At 44.6% G+C, this 25,542-nt stretch overlaps 1 protein-coding gene across 2 annotated transcripts in view; it reads left to right on the forward strand.

Annotated features, from left to right (window-relative positions):
* LOC138303678 (alpha-2-macroglobulin-like protein 1) overlaps positions 1-25,542 on the forward strand; it is a 400,879-nt gene that overhangs the window by 255,786 nt on the left and 119,551 nt on the right. For both annotated transcript variants that reach the window (XM_069243004.1, XM_069243005.1), the window contains exon 26: positions 17,447-17,603. In XM_069243004.1, the coding sequence (XP_069099105.1) occupies positions 17,447-17,603 (157 nt within the window). The remainder of the gene's footprint in view (positions 1-17,446; positions 17,604-25,542) is intronic.

Consider the following 25,542-nt stretch of genomic DNA (forward strand, 5'->3'; position numbering starts at 1 on the left):
CACAAAGTGACTAACAATGATGCAAAGTCACGCAAAGTGGCACATTGGTATTTAATTCCAGCACAGAAGGCACTTTCTGTAGAAAAGATTCCCTTGCCTCAGCACAAAAACCACTTTCTGCTGTTTTGCTTCACTTTGCATCAAGAGGGAGTTACTGGAGTGTTACATGGGCAGACCTGTGCAAACACCCATAGGTTTTGATGTAAAGCCTGATCTAGTAAGGTAGCCAGACCAGGCTTTTCTTCAGAATCGAATGCCTTGTGGACACAATCGTTTACAAGGGGAAATGTTTTCGTTTCACCAGTACAGCCACATAATGCAAGTGTGCCTAAGTCCACAGCACACATACAATGCATGGGATCCTGCAGAGGTTGTCTAGGCACATGCATTTTTACTGCTTCCAGGACTAATCCTGTGTTAGATAACACACCCTCTCCTCAGCACCAGGTTGACAAAATCTGCACCACACAAGGCAGGCTATTTAGGGCACCAGTGCATTCAGCAGATGACAGGAGAAGCTGGCCATTCTTAGTAGGTATGGTTCTGCGCTGTGGTTTTTCCTTTGTGCAACAAAGGGCAGCAAATTGGGCTGCTCTGTTGTGTTGTATGAAAACTTTGTAGATATTTTTACAATACAAAAATCATTAGAATATTTCAGTATATTGCACTATGTTTTAATCTATTGAGCCATTGAGGGCCATGTTTCACATCTTTCGTGTAAAGCAACACAGCAAAACAACTTAATTATTTTTTAAGTTATTGTTTTTTATTCTATATTTAACATAAATATGTAAAATTAATTTATATTAATATTTAACAAAAAATATTTTACTAGTGTTTTTTTACTTTTCACTATACTCTACCATAGACATATCTCTGCTGCTGGGCAAGAGAGAGCCTTATGGAAAGGCTGGGTGAAACAGAAGTCATGATCAGAATGGCAGGGATGAGTTCAGTGCCGCCGTGGCTCACCACGAGTCCAACAGCCGCCAGCCCAATGGGAACCATGTTCCCAGTGGTGAAGGCGGTCCCATGGTGGTCCAACCGCCAGGGTCGTAATGTGGCAGTCAGACAGCCTGGAGTACGGCGGTCTGACTGTCATCACAAGTTTGGCGGTCCTTGGACCGCCAGACTCGTAATAATGCCCTAAGTATTTATACTCATCTTTTCTATACCTTTTTAGATTTCTGTTACTAAGGGCAGTAAACTCTACCCTAGCAGATTTTGACATATCATTTTACATTGGTTGCCCGAGCAAAGAAAGACTTTGCAAATACTAGTACCATGTAGGGGAACCAGAACCATGATCTTCAGTGAGAGGTCTGCTAATTGGCTCCTACCAGACAGGACACTAGGCATGGTGCAGCTTGACCTGCAATGATCTCAACTGCAAACATCAAATGGCGAGTGAGGGTTAAAATGAGAAATCATCACACATCCTCCCTTTGAATACAATATATCAATTACAGTGACAATTTAACAATAAGTTACCAAGGTACATAGGTGTTTAAGGAAAAGGAAATCTCGCCCACTTCTTGTGGCATACTCATAGGTAGCCTCACCATGCTGATAAGACTGTATTGCTACAATGGACTCAACTTCTTTTTTTGTGGGATTTCTTAACTGGTAGATATGGAAAGGAATCCAGATTACTGAAAGTTCCACAAGGTACACCGAAAGATGTTTCTCTTAATTAAGGGTACAGTGGATAAGAATGTATAAGGAGCACTCAATCTTCCATAAAGGCGCCAACATGTTTCGTTCTATATTTATGACCAAAGAGTCAAACTCTTTGATCAGGGCTCATAAAGGTCCCTATTTAAATACTAAGGCCCTGATTTATACTTTTTTTGCGCCGCATTTGACGCAAAAGCAGCGCAAACTACAAAATTCAATTGTATTGTGTTAGTTTGCAACACTTTTGCATCAAAAAATTACGCAAATGCAACGCAAAAAAAGTATAAATCAGGGCCTAAATGTACTCATTCATACACAACAAGTCTAAGAGGACAATGGTTTCAAACCTTGTTAGGTTGAATCCAGAAACTTAAGTAGATGCATAAAATGCTAGAGATAAAACATCCTGTACACACATGCAAAACCTTTGTGGCAGTAAAAAGTGAAGTTTCCAAAGTGAAATAAGTGGCTGCACTGCAAAACAACACAGGACACATGGGGTGAATTCATACACTTAGAGGATGAGAGTATCAATTCTATATCAGCATTTTTGTGGCACACTCAGATGTCTGTTTATACTCCCATTGTCATATGTAACCTTTATCAAACACTCCATTGTTGGTGGCAGTTGGATTGGTATTTTAATCTCTCCCCTTGTAATCATCCATGCCAGTGATGGCTGGTGAATTTAGAATGTGATATTTTTTTTCAGGTGGGTTTGGGGATATTGGGATTGTCTGCCTAAAAAAGATTGCAAAAAAAAACAAAAACAACAAAATGGAGTATTGTACCTCACAATTATCTCATATATTGACCTAAAAATGTAGATCGGGGTGAGTCACTGCAGGTTTGAGCCAGATACCTGGTTCAGATTGAGGTCTTCTCTGACCCTCTGGCCAAAAACAATCAGGCTTTCTTGTGGCTTCTTCCTGCGACCCACGCTCTAACGTCATGCGTCTAGAAGAAAAGGAAAAGCATTAACCTATGACTTTAACAGGAGTGAGAGATATCCATCTAGTGGCTGAATTATTGTGAAACTAGAACACTTGGGATCAATCCAAGCTTCCCTGCGTGACCAAATTGTATGATCCTCTGAAAAGATTTTATTTCAGCAAGACTCTTTTTCTTTGGGGTGAGGGGTGGGTGGTATGTCTCTAAGTTCATTCCTAAAAAACACAGGATGCGTTTTAGCCTAGTGGCTACAACTGCCAACCATGCAAAAGCAGTTTTAAATCCAGGCAAATCTCAATGTGCCAAAAAATGTAACATAGTGTGTGTCTTTTGTCCAACGCTCTGATCTCATCCTCATCCTCCAAGAATAAAGTGCAAAGCATTTCAATTTTTATGTCAGAAAGAGATACCCACCCAGTGACTTAATTGCATAGGCGGTCATTCTGACCCTGGCAGTTGATAACCGCCAGGGCAGAGTGCCGCGGAAGCACCGCCAACAGGCTGGCGGTGCTTTACCACCGCGGTCAGAAAAGGGAAACCAGCGGTTTCCCGCCGGTTTTCCCCTGGCCAAAAGAATCCTCCATGGCGGCGCTGCACGCAGCGCCGCCATGGGGATTCCGACCCCCTTACCGCCAGCCTGTTTCTGGCGGTTTAAACCGCCAGGAAGAGGCTGGCGGTAACGGGTGTCGTGGGGCCCCTGGGGGCCCCTGCAGTGCCCATGCCACTGGCATGGGCACTGCAGGGGCCCCCTAACAGGGCCCCACAAAGATTTTCAGTGTCTGCAAAGCAGACACTGAAAATCGCGACGGGTGCCACTGAACCCGTCGCACGCCTTCGACTCCGCCGGCTCCATTCGGAGCCGGCTTCATCGTTGAAGGCGCTTTCCCGCTGGGCCGGCGGGCGGCCTCCTGGCGGTCGCCCGCCGGCCCAGCGGGAAAGCCAGAATGTGCACCGCGGTCATTTGACCGCGGTGCGGTCATTCGGTGGCTCCCGCCGGCCCTGCGGTTACCGCAGCCGGCGGGAGTCAGAATGACCCCCATAGTGTGCAACTGGAAATCTGGGATCAAGGTTGGCTTCCCTGCTTGTCCAAATTGTGTGATCCCAGTCAAAAACTGTATTTCACTTAGCCTCCCTTTGTTCATTATCATACATAAAACCACCTTCAGACACATAAATCCAGGGTGTGTGCCCCCATTGGGCAATAAACGGCAACCACAACTGGGCACACCCATCGCTTTATAGCATTGGGCTCTAAGCCACTGTACCTGTTGCACTACCAATAACTGACCAATAATACTTCATACTAGTGCCATCTCTTGTACTGTTTGTGCTGTAGCCTCTTTCAGGCAGCAGCATCCCTCGTTCTCTCCACCACCTCATTAGAAACATTTACGACAACAGATGCTACAACCTTGAACACATGTAACCCAACTTTTGCTCCCTGTAAAGAGCTTTGAAGCAAACTTCGGGAGAGTCAGAGCTATACAAAACTATAGTGAAATTAATACCAGTATGCACCATTGCTTGGGCTTTCTGCCAGTGACCAGGACATAGAGCTAAGGGAAACATCAAAATAATGAAACATGCAAAAGTAGCAAATATGCAATAAAATATCCAACTGTAGAGTTTGTAACAAACATACAACTAAGGAACTGCCTAAGCACTACAGCGTTGGTGAGTGCCAGGATTATATACTCTTCAGTGGAAATTGAACTAAGTCTCAGCACTTGAGACACCTGGGGAGTCACAATTTCAAGCCTGTGAAAGGTGCAGAAGTGAAGAGACTTATTAACGAATTAAATGCGTCTTGCATCTCTCAAAGCTATGATGCCCAAAAAAAGCAGCATGTGTTTGAAAACTGCCTTTCTGCTCAGGACTCACACTTACATGTCCACATGCTTTTCAAGAGATAATGGCTCCATTCCAAAAGCTGTGTGTCATGTTCAAACGTGAGCATCAGTTTACCTTCTGGTTTCACCAGAAGGTTATGTTAAAAATCTGCTCTCCTCACTCACTTCACAGCCAGTTTGTTACTCATTGGTCTCACTCTTTTTTTTTCCAAACATGTTTTTTATTAGTATGAAACATGTAGCAGCACTTTCAGTATGTTGGAGTAACAATAGCTCCAAACATCAGTACATAGTATATATTCTGTATTATAAAGACGCTGTATAACTATATATGTTTTGTTGTCAGCCAAACATGTTTAAAGCAAGTGATAGGAATTAGGAATAACTTGATAAATCATAGCAAGAGGTAGAACCATTAAACTTATGTTCTCTGCTATGTACACAATTGCTAGTAGTTAGCGTTCTTTATCTTTGCGGTTATATCCTATGCTCGTCTCCCCATGAGATATCACTTACATGTTTTCCATTAGCCAATAAAGCGTGATGTCGCGGAAATGTCAATTTTGTTAGCCGGTACATGTCTAAGCAATTATTTACCATCACTGATGTGGTTGTGCTACAACCCTAGGTATTACGACATAGTACATTATCTGGTGCTAATTAACTGTGATTAAAACAACCTTCTACCCCCTACCCCACCAAACTTGCCTTGGCCTGTCTAATGCTCCTTTTAGTTTAATGGCCGTGTCTGTGTTGATTCGCGAGGGGGGGGGGGTGAGAATCCAGGGGGGAGATCATCCTGTTTAAACCTTAAAATTGTGATGGTGTGAGGTGGTCATGGGGTCTGCTAGTGTTTCTCCTGGGATGAACCAGCTCAGTTTGGCCTGTTGTTGCCTATGCCCTATGAATGTTCCTGTATATCCCCTAATATCATTGTAACATCTGCCACTCCATTCATATTGGGCGTTTCCGCAGTCCCCTTTGTTCTACTCTGTATAGAGCTGCATCCTCCGCCTCCCCCCAGTGAAGTACTTCTGACTTCCATGCTTGGACTGACGGGGTATTGGGGGTCTTCCAGTGGATTGTAATTAACCGTTTGGCTAGTACCAGTGCCAGGTCGACAAATCTGGCCGTTACACTCACCCTCGAGGATCTAGGTTGCAGGTCCAGTATGCAATGGTCAGCTGTGACCCAGTAGGAGAGCTCAGTAGGGTCACAGAGTGTGCTACGGATGGCATCCCAGTAATGTTTCAAGAACGGACAGGCCCAGAACATATGGAGTAGGTCAGCATCCTCTATTTGACACCAGTGGCAGGTGGATTTGGCAGTTAGAAATAGGGAGTGTATTTTTTAAGGGGTCAAGTAGGCTCTATGGAAAATGTTAAATTGGATACATTTAAATTGTGTATTGCAGGGGATCTGGGATGAGTGCTCCTTAAGGAAGGTCTATTTCTTGTTGTGCAGGGGACGTGCCAAGTCTGTTTCCCATATTTCCTGCAGTGGGGAAAACTCTATGGCATAGCCCGTACGTTGTGCTTTGTATAGCCATTTGATCAAGTGCCTCCCCGATCCCATGTCATAAAGTGTTTGTATTAGGGAATGAGTCTAGGGTTCTGCCCCGGAGGTAGTCTATTGGTGTTGTATGTAGTGTAATAAATTGGGTTGCAGTAAAAAGTGAGTGCCAGGTAGTTGGGTTTTGGCAATAAGCTCTCTGCGTGAGAGAAGATGGCCCTCCATGAAGAGGTCCCCCAAACTGGAAAAACCACTCACTTCTAAGTGCTGCAACCCTGCCATAGCTAGTATCCCAACCGGGGTTGGAAAGCCACAGAGGGGGATGTTGTCATGTAGGGGGCCATGGTCCTAGTCAGCCTGAGCATCATCCGCCAATACCACAATGCGTTTTGCAGCAATAGGGAAAGCTGCTTAGTGTGTTGCAGTCTACCTGGCAATAACAAGGATTGAAGTTCACCACTTTCCAGTAGTTTCTGAGTGTAATTTATCTCGTGCAGGTTTATTCCCGCAAACCAGTAGGTCAGCCATTGTAGTTGTGCTGCTATACACTATGTCAAGAAATCAGGCGCCCCCATTCCCCTTTCTCCTGTGGGCAACTGCAGTTTTTAAAGGCTGATTCTGTAGCGCCCTGTGGCCCATATTAACTCTGTCAGTAAGATGTTCAGTGTTTTGAAAGTCAACCTAGGTATTCGAACTGGGAGGTTTACAAAAAAGTACAAAAACCTGAGAAGCATTACCATCTTGGCTAATGCCATGCGCCCAGCCACTGACAGGGGCAGGGAGGTCCAGAATTTGATCTGAGACCTCATTGCTGTTATTGCTTTATTCAGGTTACCTTCTACTAGGTAATCTGGGAAACAATAGATTTGGACCCCAAGATATTTGAATGTTTGTTGGGCAACAGGGATCTCTAGCACCCCTAGTGGGATTGTGGTGATAGTGCGTGACCCTTCCCGAAATGGGCATGCGATTGACTTAGAGTGGTTTACCTTCAGGCCTGAAATAGTGACAAATTGTTTGAGGGTGTGGCCAATCAGCTCATGGCCATCATTCTAGTCACGCACATATAGTAACATGTCATCCGCGTACAGAGACACTGTGAGAATTCGACCCCCCTTCTGAAATCCCCCAAACCCCACCATCTTGTCTAAGCCTCTGGGCCAGGTGTTCCATCGCCAGAGTGAACAGTAATGGGGACAGAGGGCAGCCCTGTCAGGTGCCCCGGGATATCTGGTAGGGTGGTGAGATATGCTCGCCTGTCTTAGCTCTTGCCGTAGGACAGGAGTATAATACTTTGATCCATTTTATATAACCAGCCGGTACATAAAATTTCCTGAGAGTAGCAAATAGGTACTCCCAGTCAAGTGAATCAAACACCTGCTTCAACTCTATGGAATAACATCCCGCTGTTGGATAAGCCGCTGCAAGCCCTCCATCACTTAATATAGGCGGCGGATGTTTAACGAAGTATTCCTACGAGGTATAATCCCACATTGATCCTTGTCAATCAACTCAGGAAGGTATGGGAGAAGTCTCTGTGTGAGGACTATGCTGAGTATTTTATAATCAGTGGTTAATATCGATAATGGCCTATAAGAGGTGAGCTTAGTAGGCTCTTGGCCTGGTTTTAATAATGAGGTGAACGGCACCTGGCTCGAGGTTTCAGGGAGTTCCCTGCATTCTAGTGCTGCCTTGTACATCATTACCAATTTCGGAGCGAGCTGAGATGCAAATGCAGAATAGAATTTGTTTGGCAACCCATCAATTCCCTGGGACTTCTCCCTTATAGCCTGGCGTATTTCTTCCTCCGTTATGGGCCCTGTCAGTTGAGTGTGATCTTCTCTAGACAGGCGCAGGAGTTGGAAATTCTGAGGAACTCCGATCAGAGGCCAGGGGGAGCTGGGTTGGCGGTATACAAAGACTCATAGTATTCTTGGAATGTCCTATTTATCTCTAATTGAGTGGAACTCAGCCCACCAGATTGCGATAACACCTGAAGGACTGATACAGATGTCTTAGGTGGTCGTATCATACACGCTAGTAAAGCCCCTGCTCTATTCCCTTCGGCGTGCATCTGATGTGTGTAGACATATAGTTATATACACATAGCTGCTCAATAAGCTCTACATGACGTTTTCTAGCCGCCAATAATTCAGGGGAGCGCCTAGGGTCATCAATTGACTCCCGTTCCAACTTTCCTAAATGCTCCTCTGTTCCTATCAATTCACATAGTGTCTGGCTCCGAGCCCCTATCATCGTTTTAATGGCTACTCTCCTAATAACCACCTTGAATGCGTCCCATTCCACTATTTTGGTCGAGGCTGTACCCTTATTTACAGTAAAATACTCAGTTATAGCAGTGTTTATAACACTGCAGAGAGGCGCATCCTTGAGTTGAGTCAGTTGTATGCGCCATGTGGGAATCGTGAAGTGAAACTTCCAGTGGGTTGTAATCTGAAAAGATTTTAGCATAATATGTAGTGTCTGTGTATCACTTTGTCAACTGGGCAGAGCAAAGGATGCGGTTCAGGTGTGTATGTAATCCGTGTGGTGGGGAGAAAAAGGAGTACTCTCTCATTCCCTCATGTTGTGCTCTCCATATATCTGCTAGTGCCCAATGAGCCGTCCATTTGTAAGGGCCTGCACCTGCTTTACTGGGTTGGTGTGAGGGAATGGTGTGATCTCCCTCTCCCTAACCCCACAACAGAGCATCTTTTGGCAGGCAGAGTAACATTTAGTATACCCCAACATATAGGTCCAAGAAGGAGCATCTGTTCGACCAAATATTTATACAACCTTGGATAACTAAACAAACGTAAGCTTGGGTGCAATTGCACAAGGGGGGAATTTTGCATTGTTTAGGTCTAGTGAGTCCATATCAGTTAGAGGTCTGTGACAGTCTCCAGCATGAACTCCGAGGTAAGTGTTCAGAGGTCTCTCCCCGGCTCTACGAGAATGACATCGCGACTTGAAGCGCTGTATATTAGACAGGAAATCTTACAGCAGGGCCTCAGAGTCGTCAGATAATAGTGTCCGAGGTCTGCAGGGTGATCGAGGGTAACAGAGCTATACTGGAGTCTGCTTCCACATCTGACAGGGATGTAGTGGAGTGTCGCGATGGCGACCGGTCGGCTCAGGCCTCTATGTTCTTGGCCAACTGTAGTGCTACCACCCTGCTCTCACGGACCTCCTAGGGAGAGGGGGCCAATGCTGCTGAACCCTGCTGCCGGCGCCTGAGCTGTCTAGGGTTCCTGTGAGTATGGGATGGGGCTTCCATATCTCTTTCTCGATGTTGGGCCCGAGGATAAGAGTATTCTAGCCATTCCCAGGCGGCATCAGTGGTTTCAAAGAATAGAGAGCGGTAGTTGTGCAGTATCTTTAACTGTGCTGAAAATAAGAGGGCGTATTTCAGACTCCCTTGGCAGAGTTTCTTCTTCACCGGCTGATTTGATGCATGGCGCCTTTGCACTTCCAGGATATAGTCCCAAAACAATGAGACCACTCTATTTGCCACCCTTAGAGGTGATTTGTTCCACGCCTTTTGCAGCAAATGGTCCTGATCACGGTAATTGAGGATCTGAGCCACTATGGGATGGGGCAGTGTCCCCGGATGCGGGCGGTGCCCTGGGACCCGATGCGCTCTCTCGATCACAAATATGGATGATAGTCCCTCAGGCGCAACCACTGACCAAAGCCACTCCTCAATTAATTGCATAGGGTTAGTGCCTTCTTCACCTTCTGGGAGGTCCACTATCCTTATGTTGTTCCGATGTGCTCTGCCTTCCGCATCGTCTGCACGGTCATGCAGTCTCTGGAACCGCCGCTGGAGGTCAGCCAGGGTGTCCCTGTTCTGGGTTTCCTGGGGGGCCAGCTCGGCCAAGGTGCCTTCCACTCTGCGCACTTTGTCTGCCAGCTTCCTGTGATCATCCCTTAAAATGCTGGGATCTGTGGCAATAGCGTCAATATGGTGTTCAGTGGCCGTCCGGGACTCATGGATTTCCTGCAGTATCATGTCTAATTTGTCCGTAGGGGGACCAGGATTAGTGGGAGGGCCTCAGTCTTCACTAGCTGAGCTGGTGCTTGGTCCGCGGTACTCCTCAGAGTCTACCAGGTGGGACGGCGTGTGGATCACTTTGCCGCGGCCCATTGCTCACTCTAGGCGACCCTCTCGGCCCACTGGTGTGGCCCTATCCCCGGTCGGCAGATCCCCTCCGGGTCATCCCACAGCGTGTTGTCTGGCATTGTGCCTCGAAGAGACTGGTTGTATCCTTCTGTGAGGTCCCGAATGGAGACACAGCACGGCAGGGTCCATGCGATGCCCCCGCCGGCCAAAGACTCTACCTCTGCTTCAATTCTGTCCGGTGGGAAGGCCCGCCACAACACCACGCCGGCCCCATCAGAGGGTCCCCGCTGCCGGCCTCCAACAGCGAACAGGCCACGTGACACCTCCAACCCTCGCGGGGCCATGCTCAGTTCTCCACCACAGGGCCCCTAGTCTGGTCACCTAGCTCTTCAAGTGTGTGTGTCCTGGGGAGTGCCACCCAGGCCACACTTTGCTGGTCTGCAGGCTCAACCCCCTCCGATGCTGCCCCACATCCTCATTGGCACGTTGTCCTCCTACTGTCCATCTCGCCAGCCGGGAGGAAAGGGAATCAATCAATCAATCAAATCATTTGTAAAGTGCACTACTCACCCGTGAGGGTCTCAAGGCACTGATGGAGGGGGGCTGGGCAAGATCTTGAGCTGCCTCCTGAAGGTAAGTAGGTCCTTTGTCTCACATAGGTGGGTGGGAAGAGTGTTCCACGTCTTGGCGGCGAGGGGGGAGACTGATCTGCCGCCGGTGGTCATTCTGTGGATGTGTGGGATAGTGGTGAGGGCAAGGTCAGCAGAGCAAAGCTGTCGGGTTTAGAATGTAGAAGGAGAGCCGTCTGTTGAGGTATTCTGGTCCGGTGTTGTGTAGTGCCTTGTGAGCATGGTTGAGGAGTTTGAACGTGATTCTCCTGTTGACCAGTGCCAGTGCAGGTCTCTCAGGTGGGCTGTGATGTGGCTCTGGCCTGGGATGTCCAGGCTGAGGCGTGCAGAGGCGTTCTGTATGCATTGCAGTCTTTTCTGGAGCTTGCCCATGGTTCCTGCATAGAGGGCATTGCCGTAGTCCAGTTTGCTGCTTATGAGGGCTTGGGTGATTGTCCTTCTGGTTTCAGTGGGGATCCATTTGTGGGGAGCAGTCATCAGGCCCAGCTGGGCGAATCACGGATTCTTCAGGCCCCAGGGGTCCGCCCCGTTACATCTCCGCCAGGCGCGGGCTTTGCCTGACCCAGCACCCGCACTCACGATAGCGCTGAGGCGCCACCCACCTCCAGGTCGGGGGGAACACCGCAGCCGATCCACAGCTCCCCGCAGCTGGCAACCACCTAGGCTGCACCCAGCGCCGGCCTGCCCGCTGAGCACTGAAGGGCCAGGCCGAAGTCCAGTCTGCGGCCGAGGCCCATGCAGGCCACACCGATCTTGCAAGCGGCCGGTTTCCTCCAGGTGTCAGGAGCTGGCCATTAGAGCCCCCTGAGTTTCTCGCAGGCTCCCGCAGACCTTCCTCTACGTCTCCGATTGAGCCAGGCATCGATCGTGGCTGAGTTGACGGATTAGTGAGGACTCCTGGGCGGGCCGCGGGAGCTCAGCTATTCCGCGTCCACCATGTTCGGTGCTTGGCCACGCCCCCCCACTCATTGATCTCACTCTGTAATGGCGACAGAGCAAGGTTCACAACCTTATGCCCAATCAGAGGTTCAGAAAGAAAAGGAGCCTCTACTTTGTCCTATATTGTAGCTTGTGATGGGGCATAGGAGCACATGACTGACAGGCCCTATGTCACCATTATCTGACATGCTGCACTGCCAAAGGCTAGTGTAGCAAATCAGATATGTGTTGCATTTGACTGGACTAACTGGACTTCTCCGAACATCCCTGAAAACCTGGAGCTTAGAAACATTTTGTCCTTGAAGCCCTCTGGAGGCCCAGGACAAACCTTCAAAGCCGATCATCCCAAGGCACATTGCTACTGGGCTGAAGAAACAGGTTTCCCCCACTTGGAGCTTCTCTGCAGCATTAAATCTGATTAAGCAGGACCTCATCTAGATGGTATTTGACCTCATTTGCATAGAGCCCACAGCCGTGCTCCACTGGAGGACTCTGAGCTCCAAATAAGAAACATCAGGCCTTATTACAAGTCTGCCAGTCCTAGGACCGCCAGCCTCGTGGTGGCGGTCGGACCGCTGCAACTGTGGCGGTCTGACCGCCACATTACAACCCTGGTGGGCAGACCCGCCAGGAGACCCCCGTTCCCGCCAGGAACTTTGTTCCTGATGGGGTGATGGCAGTCAAAGATGTAACCAGCCAGGGCGGTGCGGAACTCAGCGCTGCCTGGCTGATTACAACCCCACCTTCCGCCAGCCTTTTCTTGACAGAGATCCCGCCAGTGTTGGGGGCTACAGGGGGGCCACTACGCTGCCCATGGCCATGGCCGTGCAGTGCCCCCGGCCAGTACCCTCCGAATGCGCACTGTCTGCTTTCCAGATAGTGTGCTTTCTGAGGGAACTGGTTGGCCCCCTCTGTGCTATGCTGTAGGACATGGATCTCTTAAGGGAGTTGAGTCCTATATGGTAGCCCTGTTCCTGCTGGACTGACTAATGGGAATGCTCTATTACAATGTTCCCGCCGGTCAGCCTGGGGAACATTATAATACGGTGGGGGTGCCACCAATATGACGGTGTCATCCTCCCCACGGAATTGGCGGTCGGCCTAAAGTAAAAATATAAGTCTGAAAGTAAAAATATTGACAGGGTGAAGGTTCCAAAAGTATTCAGCTGATGGGAGGACTTCCCTGGGAAAGAAATATGAATTTCTCCCGCTTGGAGCTTTTCCCACAAAAACCAACAGATTCATCTAGATCTCGTCCAATGCATATCACCTTGTGGATTCTTATTCGGATGCAGCCTGCTGCCTTGGCCCGAAAACCCCAGGGTAAACCCCCTGACTCGGTTGAACCTGGTTAGTGAATCTTAAATTATAGCTGTCTGCTCTGTGCCATAGCTACCAGGGGTTGACCACAGGTTTAAATTACTGAAACCTTTAATGGGACATTACACAATATTGACATTATTACTTGTGATCGGCTACCATCTGCACCAGTTAATATTTAACTTTCTCACAGGACAGATGAAGGAAATTATGAATGAAGCTCTAACCCCACCATTTTGAAATTTGGCACGTATTATGGTGTTTTAAAAAAAAGATAAATTACTACTGAGCTTAGGGCCTCTTCTAGTAATATCTCTCAATGCCAACGACAAAAAACTATACATGATTAAAATTGCTAACCTAGGTGGCGAAGTTATCTCCATCTTGTTTTTCCATGTCAACACAATATCATTCAGGAAAAAGACACTACAGGCCAAACAAGCTTTTCCGCTACACTGAGCAACATGGCTGAACAAGGCTCATATCCACTGGCCTTCAAAGGTTTTAATGTCAAAAAGGCGTTTGATTGGTTGGAGTGGTAGTTTCCCTAGTCGGTGATCTAACAATCAGGATTATGAGTTGGATCCAGGCCCTATATTTGTATCCCCCTCTACTGTATGGATTAATGCCCATTCTTCTTGCCTGTTTCATATTACGAGAGATACCCGACAAGCCTGCCTACTCCCTTTTCTTTATGCTCTGTACATGGAGCCAAACATTGCTTCAGCAAAAGAAGACCTGCATAATACCATCAATTATTTTTTCCTGAGGGGAACCTAAAGTAATGACCTCTACTGATGATGTGAACAGGCCTGTTCTGTGAGGTGTTTTTACCAGCAGTACAAGCAGTAGCACAGGAATTCAGCTTTATCTCTTGGTCCAAACATAATAATGTTAAAGCACAAATTCTGTTAGCCGGTTTTTAATGTCTTAGTGACTCAATTTGAAACCACTTTGTGGCCAGTAAGTTAAAGCTCTTAAGGATCTGGCTAATAGGGTTTGAACCTTGAACCCGGTAACTATAAACCCATCCTCTGAGATGCGTTTCATCTTTTGAAGAAGCATCTGCCTTTCTTCTTAGTTGGTCAATTCAATCTGATTAGGGCTTTGACAGTATGCGTTCCTCTGACTTTTTTCAAGAAACTTTATGCACTCCTAGTTTTTTGGGCTTCAAAAACCTTCACACAGTCAATCTAATTCCTTCTCCACACTCCGGAGCGGCTTGTCCATACCTAATTTCAAGTTTGTTTTATGGAGCCACATTAGTTAAGCCTAGAGCTGATACTATCAGTCCAGGATATCTCTCTAAATCTGAATTTTACGCATGCATGCTTTAAGGTTGCTCTGTAGAAGTTTTTGTTCAGTATGCAACATCCCTGGCATGTTAACTTGAAGGCCTAAAAGATATCTGACTCGATTCAGGGCCATCTGTAAATTATATAAAGCCTAAGCTTCATGAGTATTTTCTAATATGGAATAAAGTCACTTCCTGAAATTTGTTGAGTTTCCCAGGAATGTCCTTTGTTAACTCTAATTTAGAATTTATTTACCAATTATTTAACCTTGGCTTGTTAAATCTTTCCTGGATACCTCAGTGGAATGTAATATTCCATATTGTCAGCTTTTTAAATTAAAAATGTTAAATTATACATTTACACAGAGTTTGTTCCCATCTTAACCCAGTGATATCATCCACTTTATATAAATATCTCTTATTTCAAATTTCATTGTTATCAATTTCATATGAGTCCTAAAGAAGATTCCTTGACATAATGAGTCAGAAAATGGTTGTTATAGCTCAGTATGCATATTAATTAATCTCTGTCTGGATTCACTTACTAGGACACATCAAGTGACACCCATAGTCAAGTTTAAAGTACAACATTATTGCTCTAAATTTGAGTTTTACTCAACCTAAGATCCTTAACTATGACCCTGAAGAGGGCACACGTCATCAGTGCCACTCTGTGCCACTTTAAAATCATAGCTCAGGTTGAAATGTTTTCTCCTTATCCCATTCTTTTACGCTATTTGCAACAGGTTTTTACCAGAATGTTCTGGGTCGATGACACTTATATTCCACTCTATAGCTTACTGATCAAGTTGGGAATGTTCAAAACAGTCCAGAACAACTTTATTTTCAGTCTGGATTGCCTGCCTACAAATAGCCTGCCATTGGGGGATAATACCCATATCCTTATTCCTGGATGTAACTCATTAACAGGCACATCTTTGGAATGCGGACGCATCTGCTACATCATACTCCAAAAATTGGGTGGTGGAGATCTCCCTACAATAATGTATAGACCATAGTAGAAATGTTTGTTAACCTTGAGAACAATTAGTAAAAATATATATTAAATATTAATGCACATTAATTTTATATATTTGTAATATAAAACAAAATAGAATATAGAACAGAATATATACCACTATTAACTTAAATTTCATTTAAAATGTAATTATTTAGAATGTATTAAATAAAAAATTAAAATTATTTTTCCGAAGTTTAAATAAAAAAAGTATACGTGATTTACTATGTGATGTATGGAAATATTTAAAAGTAGTTTAATTATGTTTTGATAACAAATATTTTTTCTTAATTTTTAATTTAAAAAAAGATTATTCCATTATTGTAAATTGAAACGATCAAAATGTTTTATTTTTTGTTTTTTTTAACATTTAAATAATGTTATCAATAGTTGTAACTCATTTAATTTAAATTAACTAACATTTGCTATGGGTTTTTATTTTAAGTTCCTATCTACATTATTCTTAATGGGAGGATGTTGCAGGATCAGTGGCTTGCCATACGTGGTGCTGGATTTTCTCCAGATCTGAGCTGGAGTGCATTATCTGCTGTTTTGGGTCCTTTTTGACTTTGTTACTTTCAAAGAAAAGTTTGTGAATAGCAATAGGTTTACTTACTGTTGAAAGTGAGTGCATGTCCTGTCCTAAACCCATCTTTAACCTGGCCTAAACCCCTCCTTTCTGCTCCCTGAACTCCTCCCATGCTGTAGTAAGTATGCCCCGTTTCCATACTCTTCCCCCGGTACCCCCACATTTACAAATTAGTAAACTTACAGGGGTGATGCTACCCCCATTGAAAAGACAGGAGGGGTAGAGCTTTACACTTGTTGGCTTGTGAATTGCATTTGGTAGTAAGTAGATATTACTACTGTAGTACTACTTTACGTATTACAAAATGCAGTTTATGAATTGTGCATCTATTCTTCTTTTATTCAAAGGTTCTTCAGAAAATCATTGTAATATGTAAAAACGTTTATGTAAAAAGGTGTTCCAGTTATCCTGCACACAAAGATATATTCTACTGTATATGTAATTATAGAGAATATCAGTGACAGAAAAATAGGATTACAGGTGAGTAACATTTTCATGTCTGTTATCGCTTTGTTGAGGTAGCACAGGATTGCTAAAACATGAAACAAAGTAAACAGCTACTATATAAGAAGCTCTTCTACATTGATAGGTGCTGTCATTGTAGCCTTACTGTGTTCATAATTTCTGCCAATGTGTACTCAACTTCTAATTCACTGGTCCGTCACTGTGTTTCTGTTTGAAAATATGGTCACTCTAGCTACAAAATATACAATAAACCCTGTAAACTAAATACCTGATAACAGTACAACTGCTGTCAGTATTACTAATAGACGTTTTTGTATTAATATTATGTATAGATGTAAACATTCTGTTTCACTTACTTGCTCTGATAACGATCCACTACAATTCTCTCTTCTTTATCTGTCTTTACCTCTCTATTTCTTTTTCTATATCTTGGTCTCTTTTTGGTCTTTGCCAATGTTGTATTGCTTTCTCCTTTCCCCTTTTCCTCCTCTGTTAATTTGTTCCTTCCCCTCCTTTGGTATGCCTATTGTCCACTTAATTTGTTCTCATACTCTAAAATACACTCCTTTTTTCAAATCCTCCTCTACCCTCTCCTCCTCTCTCATTCTCTTTATTTGTCCATCACTCCTTATTTCTTCCTCTCTTTTTCACTCCCTCTTTTTCTCTCCTCTACCCTTCACTGACCACTCCATCACATCTATCCTCACGCTCTTCCTCCTCTCTCTCTTGACCATATCTTTATCTTTTCCTTTGAAATTATTTTCCACTTTTCCACTATTTCCTTCTCCTCTACACTCATTTTCTTAAACTCTCTCTCTCTTATTACTCCTTCAATCCCCCTCTCTCTCTCACACACCCTCTGTCTTATCTATTTCCATGTCGCACTCACCCTTTTTCTCTTGGTCACTAATTTTTTATATATCTCGACTTTCTCTCTCTTTTGGGCTCTTTCTGATTGACCCTTTCCCTATCTTTATCGTTATTGCTCTCACTTCTCACTGTTTCATTCTTTTCCCCCTCCTGTTCCTGCTTCCCCTCATCATCTTCTCCTGCTCATCTCCTTCATTTCTTGTGTCTAGGCTGACAGCATTTGTGGCCAAGTGCTTTGGTCAAGCTGAAGAATTCATCTTTGTGGACAATGAGGTGACTACTATGGCAGTCACATGGCTGCGGCAACGCCAATCCCAAGATGGCTGCTTTGAGAACGTGGGCATGCTTTACCACACAACCATGAAGGTATGGTCAATCTTTTCAGGCATGACTTAATAATCCTAAACCTACACCCGACCTATTGTGCTGCAGAAGGAACGGAGTTCCATGTATTAGACAGAATACTAGGTCATCAACATCTTTGCACCCTACTCCTTGGGCATTTAGTCAATACAAGGAAAGCGCTACATGGTGTGTCATGCTACCGTGGACTCAATTGCTACCTTCCTTGAGCTGGACTTGCCCAAGGGCATGGAGGCTATTTCACACTGTCCACCAAACCCACCATACCTAAGTTTACTGGGTAGTGTGGTAAGGCTGTCTTAGTATTAGTCCTCGCCTTTCTCCTCTCCAAGGACCCTTCTCTTCCTCACCTGAGAATGACGGGGAAGGAGAAGATTGCTGTTCCAGTCTAAAGAACCAACTGTGTACTATTTTCCTGGTTGACATTTGTTTATTGGTGCTTTGTGGTCCCACTGTTTGATAACCGTAACTGGCTAAATGTTGTAGCTTTAAGACATGATTTTAACCTAACCATTCTGTTGCTTAACATATTTTTTCATTGATGTTTTGTGGCTTTGTTAGTTTTTTATTTTTTGGATTATAGGATGCTCTTTAGCTTGTTAGTGAGTGTGAATTATAGCATTGAATATTTACTGTTGATAGTATTTATAGAGACAATGTGTCAATCTTGGTTTTCTAGCTCTGGATCTTCAAGAGATTCACATGCTAGATTCATCCCCATCATTGATCTGAGAGCCTTACAACAGCCATAAAGAAGAGGTGCAATGTTAAACGCAATATGGAAGGCTTTAAACTTGTTCACATTAGAAACCATCCTTAGAAAAGACCCAAACTTCAGACAGTCAGGAGAAAACACAGGAAACACTACTCCCCTACTGCCCCTGCCAGAGGAACTCTTTACTCAGATTTCCACCACTCGTTGTGTAGAAACAGAGTCTCCTGAACTCTACTTAGATGTCTGCAGATTTAGAGATATTTCTGTGTAATGCATATATTTGCTTTATATTCCATTGGTATCCCACCCTAGGTTACTTTCCAGTTGGTTGTTTTAGGAAACTGGAAAAACCATGTCTGTTTCTTCCAGGAAGGGCCTTTTCAGACCTTGGGGATCTGTAGAAAGGTGAGGCTCCATTCTGAGGATCCTCATAAGGAATGCATCTATTCCATCAGCTCTTCCCCCAAGGCAAAGGACCTCAAGATATATTGGACCTCTTCAGCCAAGACTTTCAAGGACAAGGAGGGTAGACTTCTAATTTTGCTGTAAAAAAACAGAGTCGATAATCACCTGCCTTGGGATGGGTAATAAGGTCCATCATTTATGACATGCAAAGCCCCCAAAAGGAGTAATTCGGAGCACATACAATCCATGAAGTCTTATCCAGAGAAGTCTCTGCCAACCTCAAGAGAGCTACCTAAGAGAATCCCTAGGAAATCGCATAGGAAAACTACCATAAAGTCCCTCATCTCATGTGATAGTTGTGGCTAGGAACACTTCAAATAACCAACTTCAAAGAGACCCAATTCACAAACTTTCACACTGTTGAAAAAAAAGCCTCAACAATTGATACAAAAAGGGACCAAAATGCTGATGCCAGCATTGTCGGCAGAACCAGCATCAACGGCACTGAAGAGCACACATTCTTCAATACCTTTGATGAAAACACATAAGTACCCATCGACATACCAGCCCCATCAATGACAGAATCATTGACCCCGTTGACGATGACCTTGCCCTCGATCTCATCTGGAATGATGACCCCCCTCAACAACATCCCCTTTGAAGAATGCTCTGTCAGTAAAAGCCACATTGATGATACTCTTGACAGCCACACAGAAAAGATCCATCAGCAAAGCCAATGGCGAAGACTTTTCAACTCATTCTGATTTCTGCCAATGAAATCACAATGTCTCTGCTGCCTGAGCACACCTTGCTGAGTAACGTGGTACAGTGCCACTTCAGAGCCTCTCAGAAGGGAGAAATCAGAGGCAGACCGATCCTGTAATACTGCCTACAGTCCAATACCTTTGAAAGTCAAGTTCCACGACCTGAATGATGATTATTAGGAAGAGGAGACTAATTTACCATCAGAGTACCAGAGTAATAGATAAAGATGCAGTATAACTTACCTTATGTGTTTGGTATGTCAGGGTGTCAAAAGATGACTTTATGATTATGAACCTTTTGAAAAGGAACATCAGTAACTGAAGAAGTTAAGGGTGCTCAACAAATGCTGTCTGAATACTATGCTTGGTTCCAAGACACATCATGTGGTACATCCAGCCAATAACCTCCAAGTCTGTCATCACCACCCCTCCCATAGCCACAAACTTGTCCTTCTTTACCAGTATGCAGTCCTGTTGCACCCACTAAGGTAAATCCTCCATGTCAATCTCTTGCACCTTTATAGCTCCAGTGCATGATGACAGAAACTCAGATGATGATCAGGAAAAAGGAGAAGTACATGACGAGTACCAGGGTGGGGATAACTGCATTGAACTGACCTTTGTGACATCTACACCACCTCCAACTAACTCATCACTGTCTGACATTAGAACCTTTCATGCCTTAATAGAGAGAGCTTTGATAAGATTTGATTTGTAATTTCCCTGTATTGAAAGAGATTATTTTAAGCAGGATTTTAAGGTCCCTATGCATAAAACTGAGATCAATATTGATCATATCTGAAGTGAAAGTTTCAAAGTAATGAAACCTCTGGCTATAGTGTCATTAGTTACACTGTGCCGTGATCAGAACCACAAGACCCCAGAGGACACCCTTGCAAGCTTGGTTGGTCATCCCCTGGCAGGCTCTGTGGTAATGAAAGCTGTACAAAGGAGATCTAGGCACCCAACTTCACCTTTCAAGCACCTTGCCAGACACAGGAGATAGAGAGGTAGAAAGCATTTGGAATTGGATTTCTGCTGTGTCTGCAACTACCATCACAACAGCCAACTCGCTGGCTATACTAGCCAGATACTACAGCCAACTGTGATCAAACATAAAGTCTTTCCTGGATTTGCTTCCAGATGAAGAAAGAGCAGAAGTAAAAGCAATCCTGCTTGAGGGTGAGAAGGCCTCTGCAGTGACAGTCGATTCAGCAAAGAACTAGTGTTAGCAGGATTCAGACACTATGCTGAGGCAGCGGTATTGCACAGACAAGCCTGTGTAAGTTCCACATTGTTTAGGCCAGCGGATCACAGTAGGATTCCCTGTAGGCCTTTCAACGGAGAATGGTTATTCATCAGGCACGTGCACAAAGATCCATAAACCATGACGTGGACACTGCAAGATCACTGGGAGAGATGCAACAGAGATGACAGCAGCCAGTTCTTGGTGCCCAAGATAGAGGCCCACCCTCATACAGTGGGTGTTTGATATCAAGCATATTGATACCAGCTGTACCAGATACCACAACAACCTTATTGCCAACATTACTCCCTGCAGCACTAGGGGGCCCCACCTCCAGAGGCCTACCAGGAGCAGCCACCATGGGAGAAAAGGAGGAATCAGTCCAGATCACAGGACAACATCAGACGAAACTGACTGTCTTCAGGCACTGGCCACAACATCCACCCCATCATGAGTGTTCCATGGTGAGGGGAAAGATCTCCGCTTACTGCAAGGAATGAACCACCATCACAATGGACCACTGAGTTCTAGATTTAGTAAAGTATATTCATTAGATGGCCACTCACTTCATCAACTATGGAACTAGTTCCCTGATCCAAGTGAAGTGGAGGTTTCTGTTTCTACTTTTTACTTATCAGAAGTAAATCAGGCAAGTGCAGGCAGATTTTAAAACTACAGCAACTGAACTAGTACCTCAGAAAAAAATCCTTTTGCATGGTGTGCCTGCAAGAGATCCTCCAGTTTACAATGGAAGGGGGTTTATATGACATTCAAAGACCTGCAAAACCCCTATTTCCACATTCCCATTCACCACACACTTTGAAAATATTCATGCTTCAAAAAAGCCGGTCACCATTATCAACTCAAAGAGCCCTCATTTGGTCTGATATCTGCCCGAAGAGCATTTGGTGCCAGCTTGCCTGAGGAGGCGAGGCCACAACAATTGTCCCTACCTAGAGGATTGGCTAATAAGGGGAAGTTCTTTCCAGTTCACTAGAACCTCTACCAGACCCTGCTTGCGAGTCTTTCCCAAATTAGAGATTTTGCTTAACCAGGAAATATTATCATTAATCCTCAAAGACAATTCTGAATTGAAAAAATGCAAACAAATGCAAGATTCACACTTACACAACTTACCCAGGCAACTGTAGACTTAACATTCCATCAGAGTATGTCTATTGAAATAATTCCCATTTATCCCATTTTGCCATATGGAGAATAGATCATTCCATGAGAAAGTCAGCAAACAGTGAGCCGAAAGCAGAGGCTTGTTGAATGGCCAAGTAGTGGACTCTTTGAGGATGAAAGCAGCCTTACCGTGTTAGACTTGAGAAAAGAAGGCTCAAGGCCTACATATTTTGCAAGCAGGAGCATATTTTGTTCAGTTGAGGGTTTGGCTACCCGTGGGAAGACTTAGCCACCAGTGGCAAGTAGTCATTAAAGGTGGCAAACCTTTATACAAACGTATTAGAGATAAAAGCAGTAGGACTCTTTTTTCAGTCCTTCCTGCAAGAATCAAAAATGTCTTAGTCCTCATATAAACAGACAATACAAGTTCGATGTTTTACATCAACAGAAAAGGAAGAACGACATTGAACCTTTTATCTTCAAAAGCTTAGGTACTGTGGGGCTTAACCGTCCACCATCCAGTCTCAATAAATAACTAATTCACATAAACTTATAATCAGTACCATAACAATGTCATAAATTTGAGAACAAAGGCAAGATTAATCCAAAAGTGGTGGTTTCCATCTGAATGAGTCAGTGGTGTAAAAAACTTTTTTTTCTAAAAAATCCAACTGATGTGGCTGGGAGAGTATTGCACACTTTGGACGTCAGGATGTCCTAAAATTTATGTTGACAGAACCCAAGGCTTCCATCAATCAAACCCATTGTTAATGACATTCGGGTCTCCTCAAAGGGACAAACACTTTCAAAACAGGGTATTGCCTGTTGGTGACTGCCGCCTCTTTGTAAATCTAAAGCAGGCTGCCCATTTCAAAGTCCCATGGCAGCCCACACGACAATGAGTTTTTCAACAGCACTGTTCTTGGAACTACCTATGGAAGGGCAGCAACTTGGAACAAGCTTTCGCAATGCAATGGTTCTCGAGTTTGCTCGAGTTAGAGCTATTAGCATTGTAAATTCCTAATTGTACTTTTCTTGTCACATACATTTAAAATTAAAAGTCAAACAGTTGACATAAGCAAGCCAATTCAAAGTGCCATGGCGGCCATGAGTATGAGCACGAAGGAGAGACACAAAAAGAAAAAGAAGGTCGCTCGCAGTTACATGTATCAGCAAAAGTGCAATTATCCATGTAACATGGTCGATGGCCAAGGCGGTAACAAAACCGCCCCAAGGAGGGACAAACGTAAAGCATTTACCAATGATAACAAAGGATTTTTGAAAAGCAAGCCCATGAATGAGTGATAGTGATGGGCGTGCGGTCGGCTTGGTTAAAAGCCCACGGGAGATTACAACACGTCTGAGCACTTGTGCGCTCGACCTAAAAACAGAGATTTCTTTTACTCAATGCTGCTGCCTAGAAGCAGAAATGCACAGGGATTCAGCAGTGTGACAGGTGGTTCTTCTGCATGTTTTCAATAGCATGAGTCTGTTTTTCATACTCCTGCCAGCCACTTTGTGGTTGAATATATCTATTTTAAAATGCATGCTATTTTTATTCAAGCATGCAAATCTATGTAAGATTCAATGCTGCAGAAGGAAAAAGTTACTTCCCTGTAATTAAAGTTCTCCCACATTGGTATAGTTGGTATCCTTCATAGATTCATGTGACCTGCCCCATTTCCCATATCAGTCTCATCTACGGAAACAATGTTTTGACACTTATGCTGCAGAAGCTCAGGTATAGTGGCCCCTTGGGGGCCTGCTGTTCACTGTTCATTCACCTGATTGGCTGAAGTTTGGGTCTTTTATAAAGATACCTAAGGGCCACAATGAGGCCTTGTTTAAATACTTCCAGAATTGGTTCTTCATTGCCCTGTTTTCCTATGACTAACATGGGACTCCCATCCTGACAACAGGGTTGATTCAAGCATGTGAACCCTAGAAAGATACCAACGTTGGAGAACTATAGTTACAGGTTAGCAATATTTTCCTTCCGTGTAATTGTGATCACTATCTGCATGTGGGCGATCAACATTTAGGGATTCCCACCCCGTTATGTGTAAATTATTTTGACCGTAAATCACAAGCAAGGGTCTGGTTGGATAAAATACATTGTTATCATGCCAACTTTGTAGTAAAGCTGTCTATTTGGATGGGCTGTGATTTGGAGCAAAAAGTAATATGGCAACATTGTATGCATACCCCAAAAATGTTACACCCATATAACTTTTGAACCCCCTAGATTAATCAGCACCAAGCATAGAACAAATGGTCACAGGCAGACGCATCACTCATCAAGTTATTAACAAAACGAACAAGCATTTGCAATGCAACGGGTCTCGCGTTTGCTCATGTTAGAGCTGATCGCGTTGTAAACTCCTAACCCGACTTTTCATCTATCGGCAAAAGTGCTTTTATGTACGTAACCCGAAAAAGTGAAATTAACTGTGTAAAGCGCTCGACTTCTGCCAAGCGAATTCGCGCTAGGAAAATAGAGAAAAAGTAGTCCACGATCCAACAGAAAACAGCAAGCCTCTCATATTTTCTGTACTTGGTCGCTGCGCTCGAGCAGGGCTAACCACCGGAAAAGGGATGACGTGGGCATTCCTTCGACTAATGAAAGCAAGCAGATTTTACTAGGCAAGCCCACAAACCAATCAAACACACTGACGTGACGTCGACAGGTCTCCGAGCCCTTTTCTAATAACTAAAGCGTCTCACTGCGCTACGCATGGGCGAGCGCATGCAACGCAGGCTCGACCCTAAAAATGACATTTCCTATGCTAGTCCCATTGTGACCATAGCCACAGAGGAGACTGCGATTACTCCTCCCTGATATGTATTAATGGGTGTCTCAGGGAACTGGAGGTAGGAGAGATACTCTCCCACGCTTACTGTGCCAACAGGCCGGGTTTTAGGGGCCAATGAGTGGCACTATCCAAGATTTTGGCTGAGGCCCAGTGTACAGGACAACATCTTTTCCAAAATCCTGCACACCTGGAGGCTGTACTATTTCGTTACAGAATAGACAGGCCAGGTGGACATAGCTGAAGTAGGAAGTGTAACTACCAGCTTACTTTTGGTAGGTTTACAAACATTGGTCAGCGATATGTCATCCAGTAAGGTTATTTTGACACCTAAGGCATTGCAGGAAACAGGCTGGCAGGGCTGATGAGAAGTCCTCTTTGAGTGAGACTGCATTTGTGATGTCAAGAGCTGCATTGGGTGGTAACTATGCAAGAGTGAGCCTGCAACAGAAGGTTAGTGAGGAGACATCAGTTGCTGTGTCAATCAGTGGTTGCTTATCTCACAAAGGCCGCTGCAGTAGTGTGTTCACTATCAGTGGCGTAACGAAAATTGCGGTGCCCCCCCTGCAAAGTACCTGGAGGATGCCCCTCCTCCCTGGACCCAGTCAGAGGCCTGCCACTCATGCACAGTGTACTATGCTAAGGGGACCACCCCTGGGCCCCTCCGCACCACGGGGGTTGCGGGGGCCTTTGTTATGCCACTGCTCACTATGAGGAAGAGTACAATAGGCAGGTAGAGCACCAGGAAGCACCTGGTTGATGCATCTGTGCTCTGGGAGTGGTACAGGGACCTGTGAAGACTGTGGACAGCATTTCCAGTGCCTCTAAACAATTTGTTACTTTCTACTGAAGAAGGACAACAATCCTGAAACAC

Source organism: Pleurodeles waltl, chromosome 7 (assembly GCF_031143425.1).
Source record: "Pleurodeles waltl isolate 20211129_DDA chromosome 7, aPleWal1.hap1.20221129, whole genome shotgun sequence".
Classification (NCBI taxonomy): domain Eukaryota; kingdom Metazoa; phylum Chordata; class Amphibia; order Caudata; family Salamandridae; genus Pleurodeles; species Pleurodeles waltl.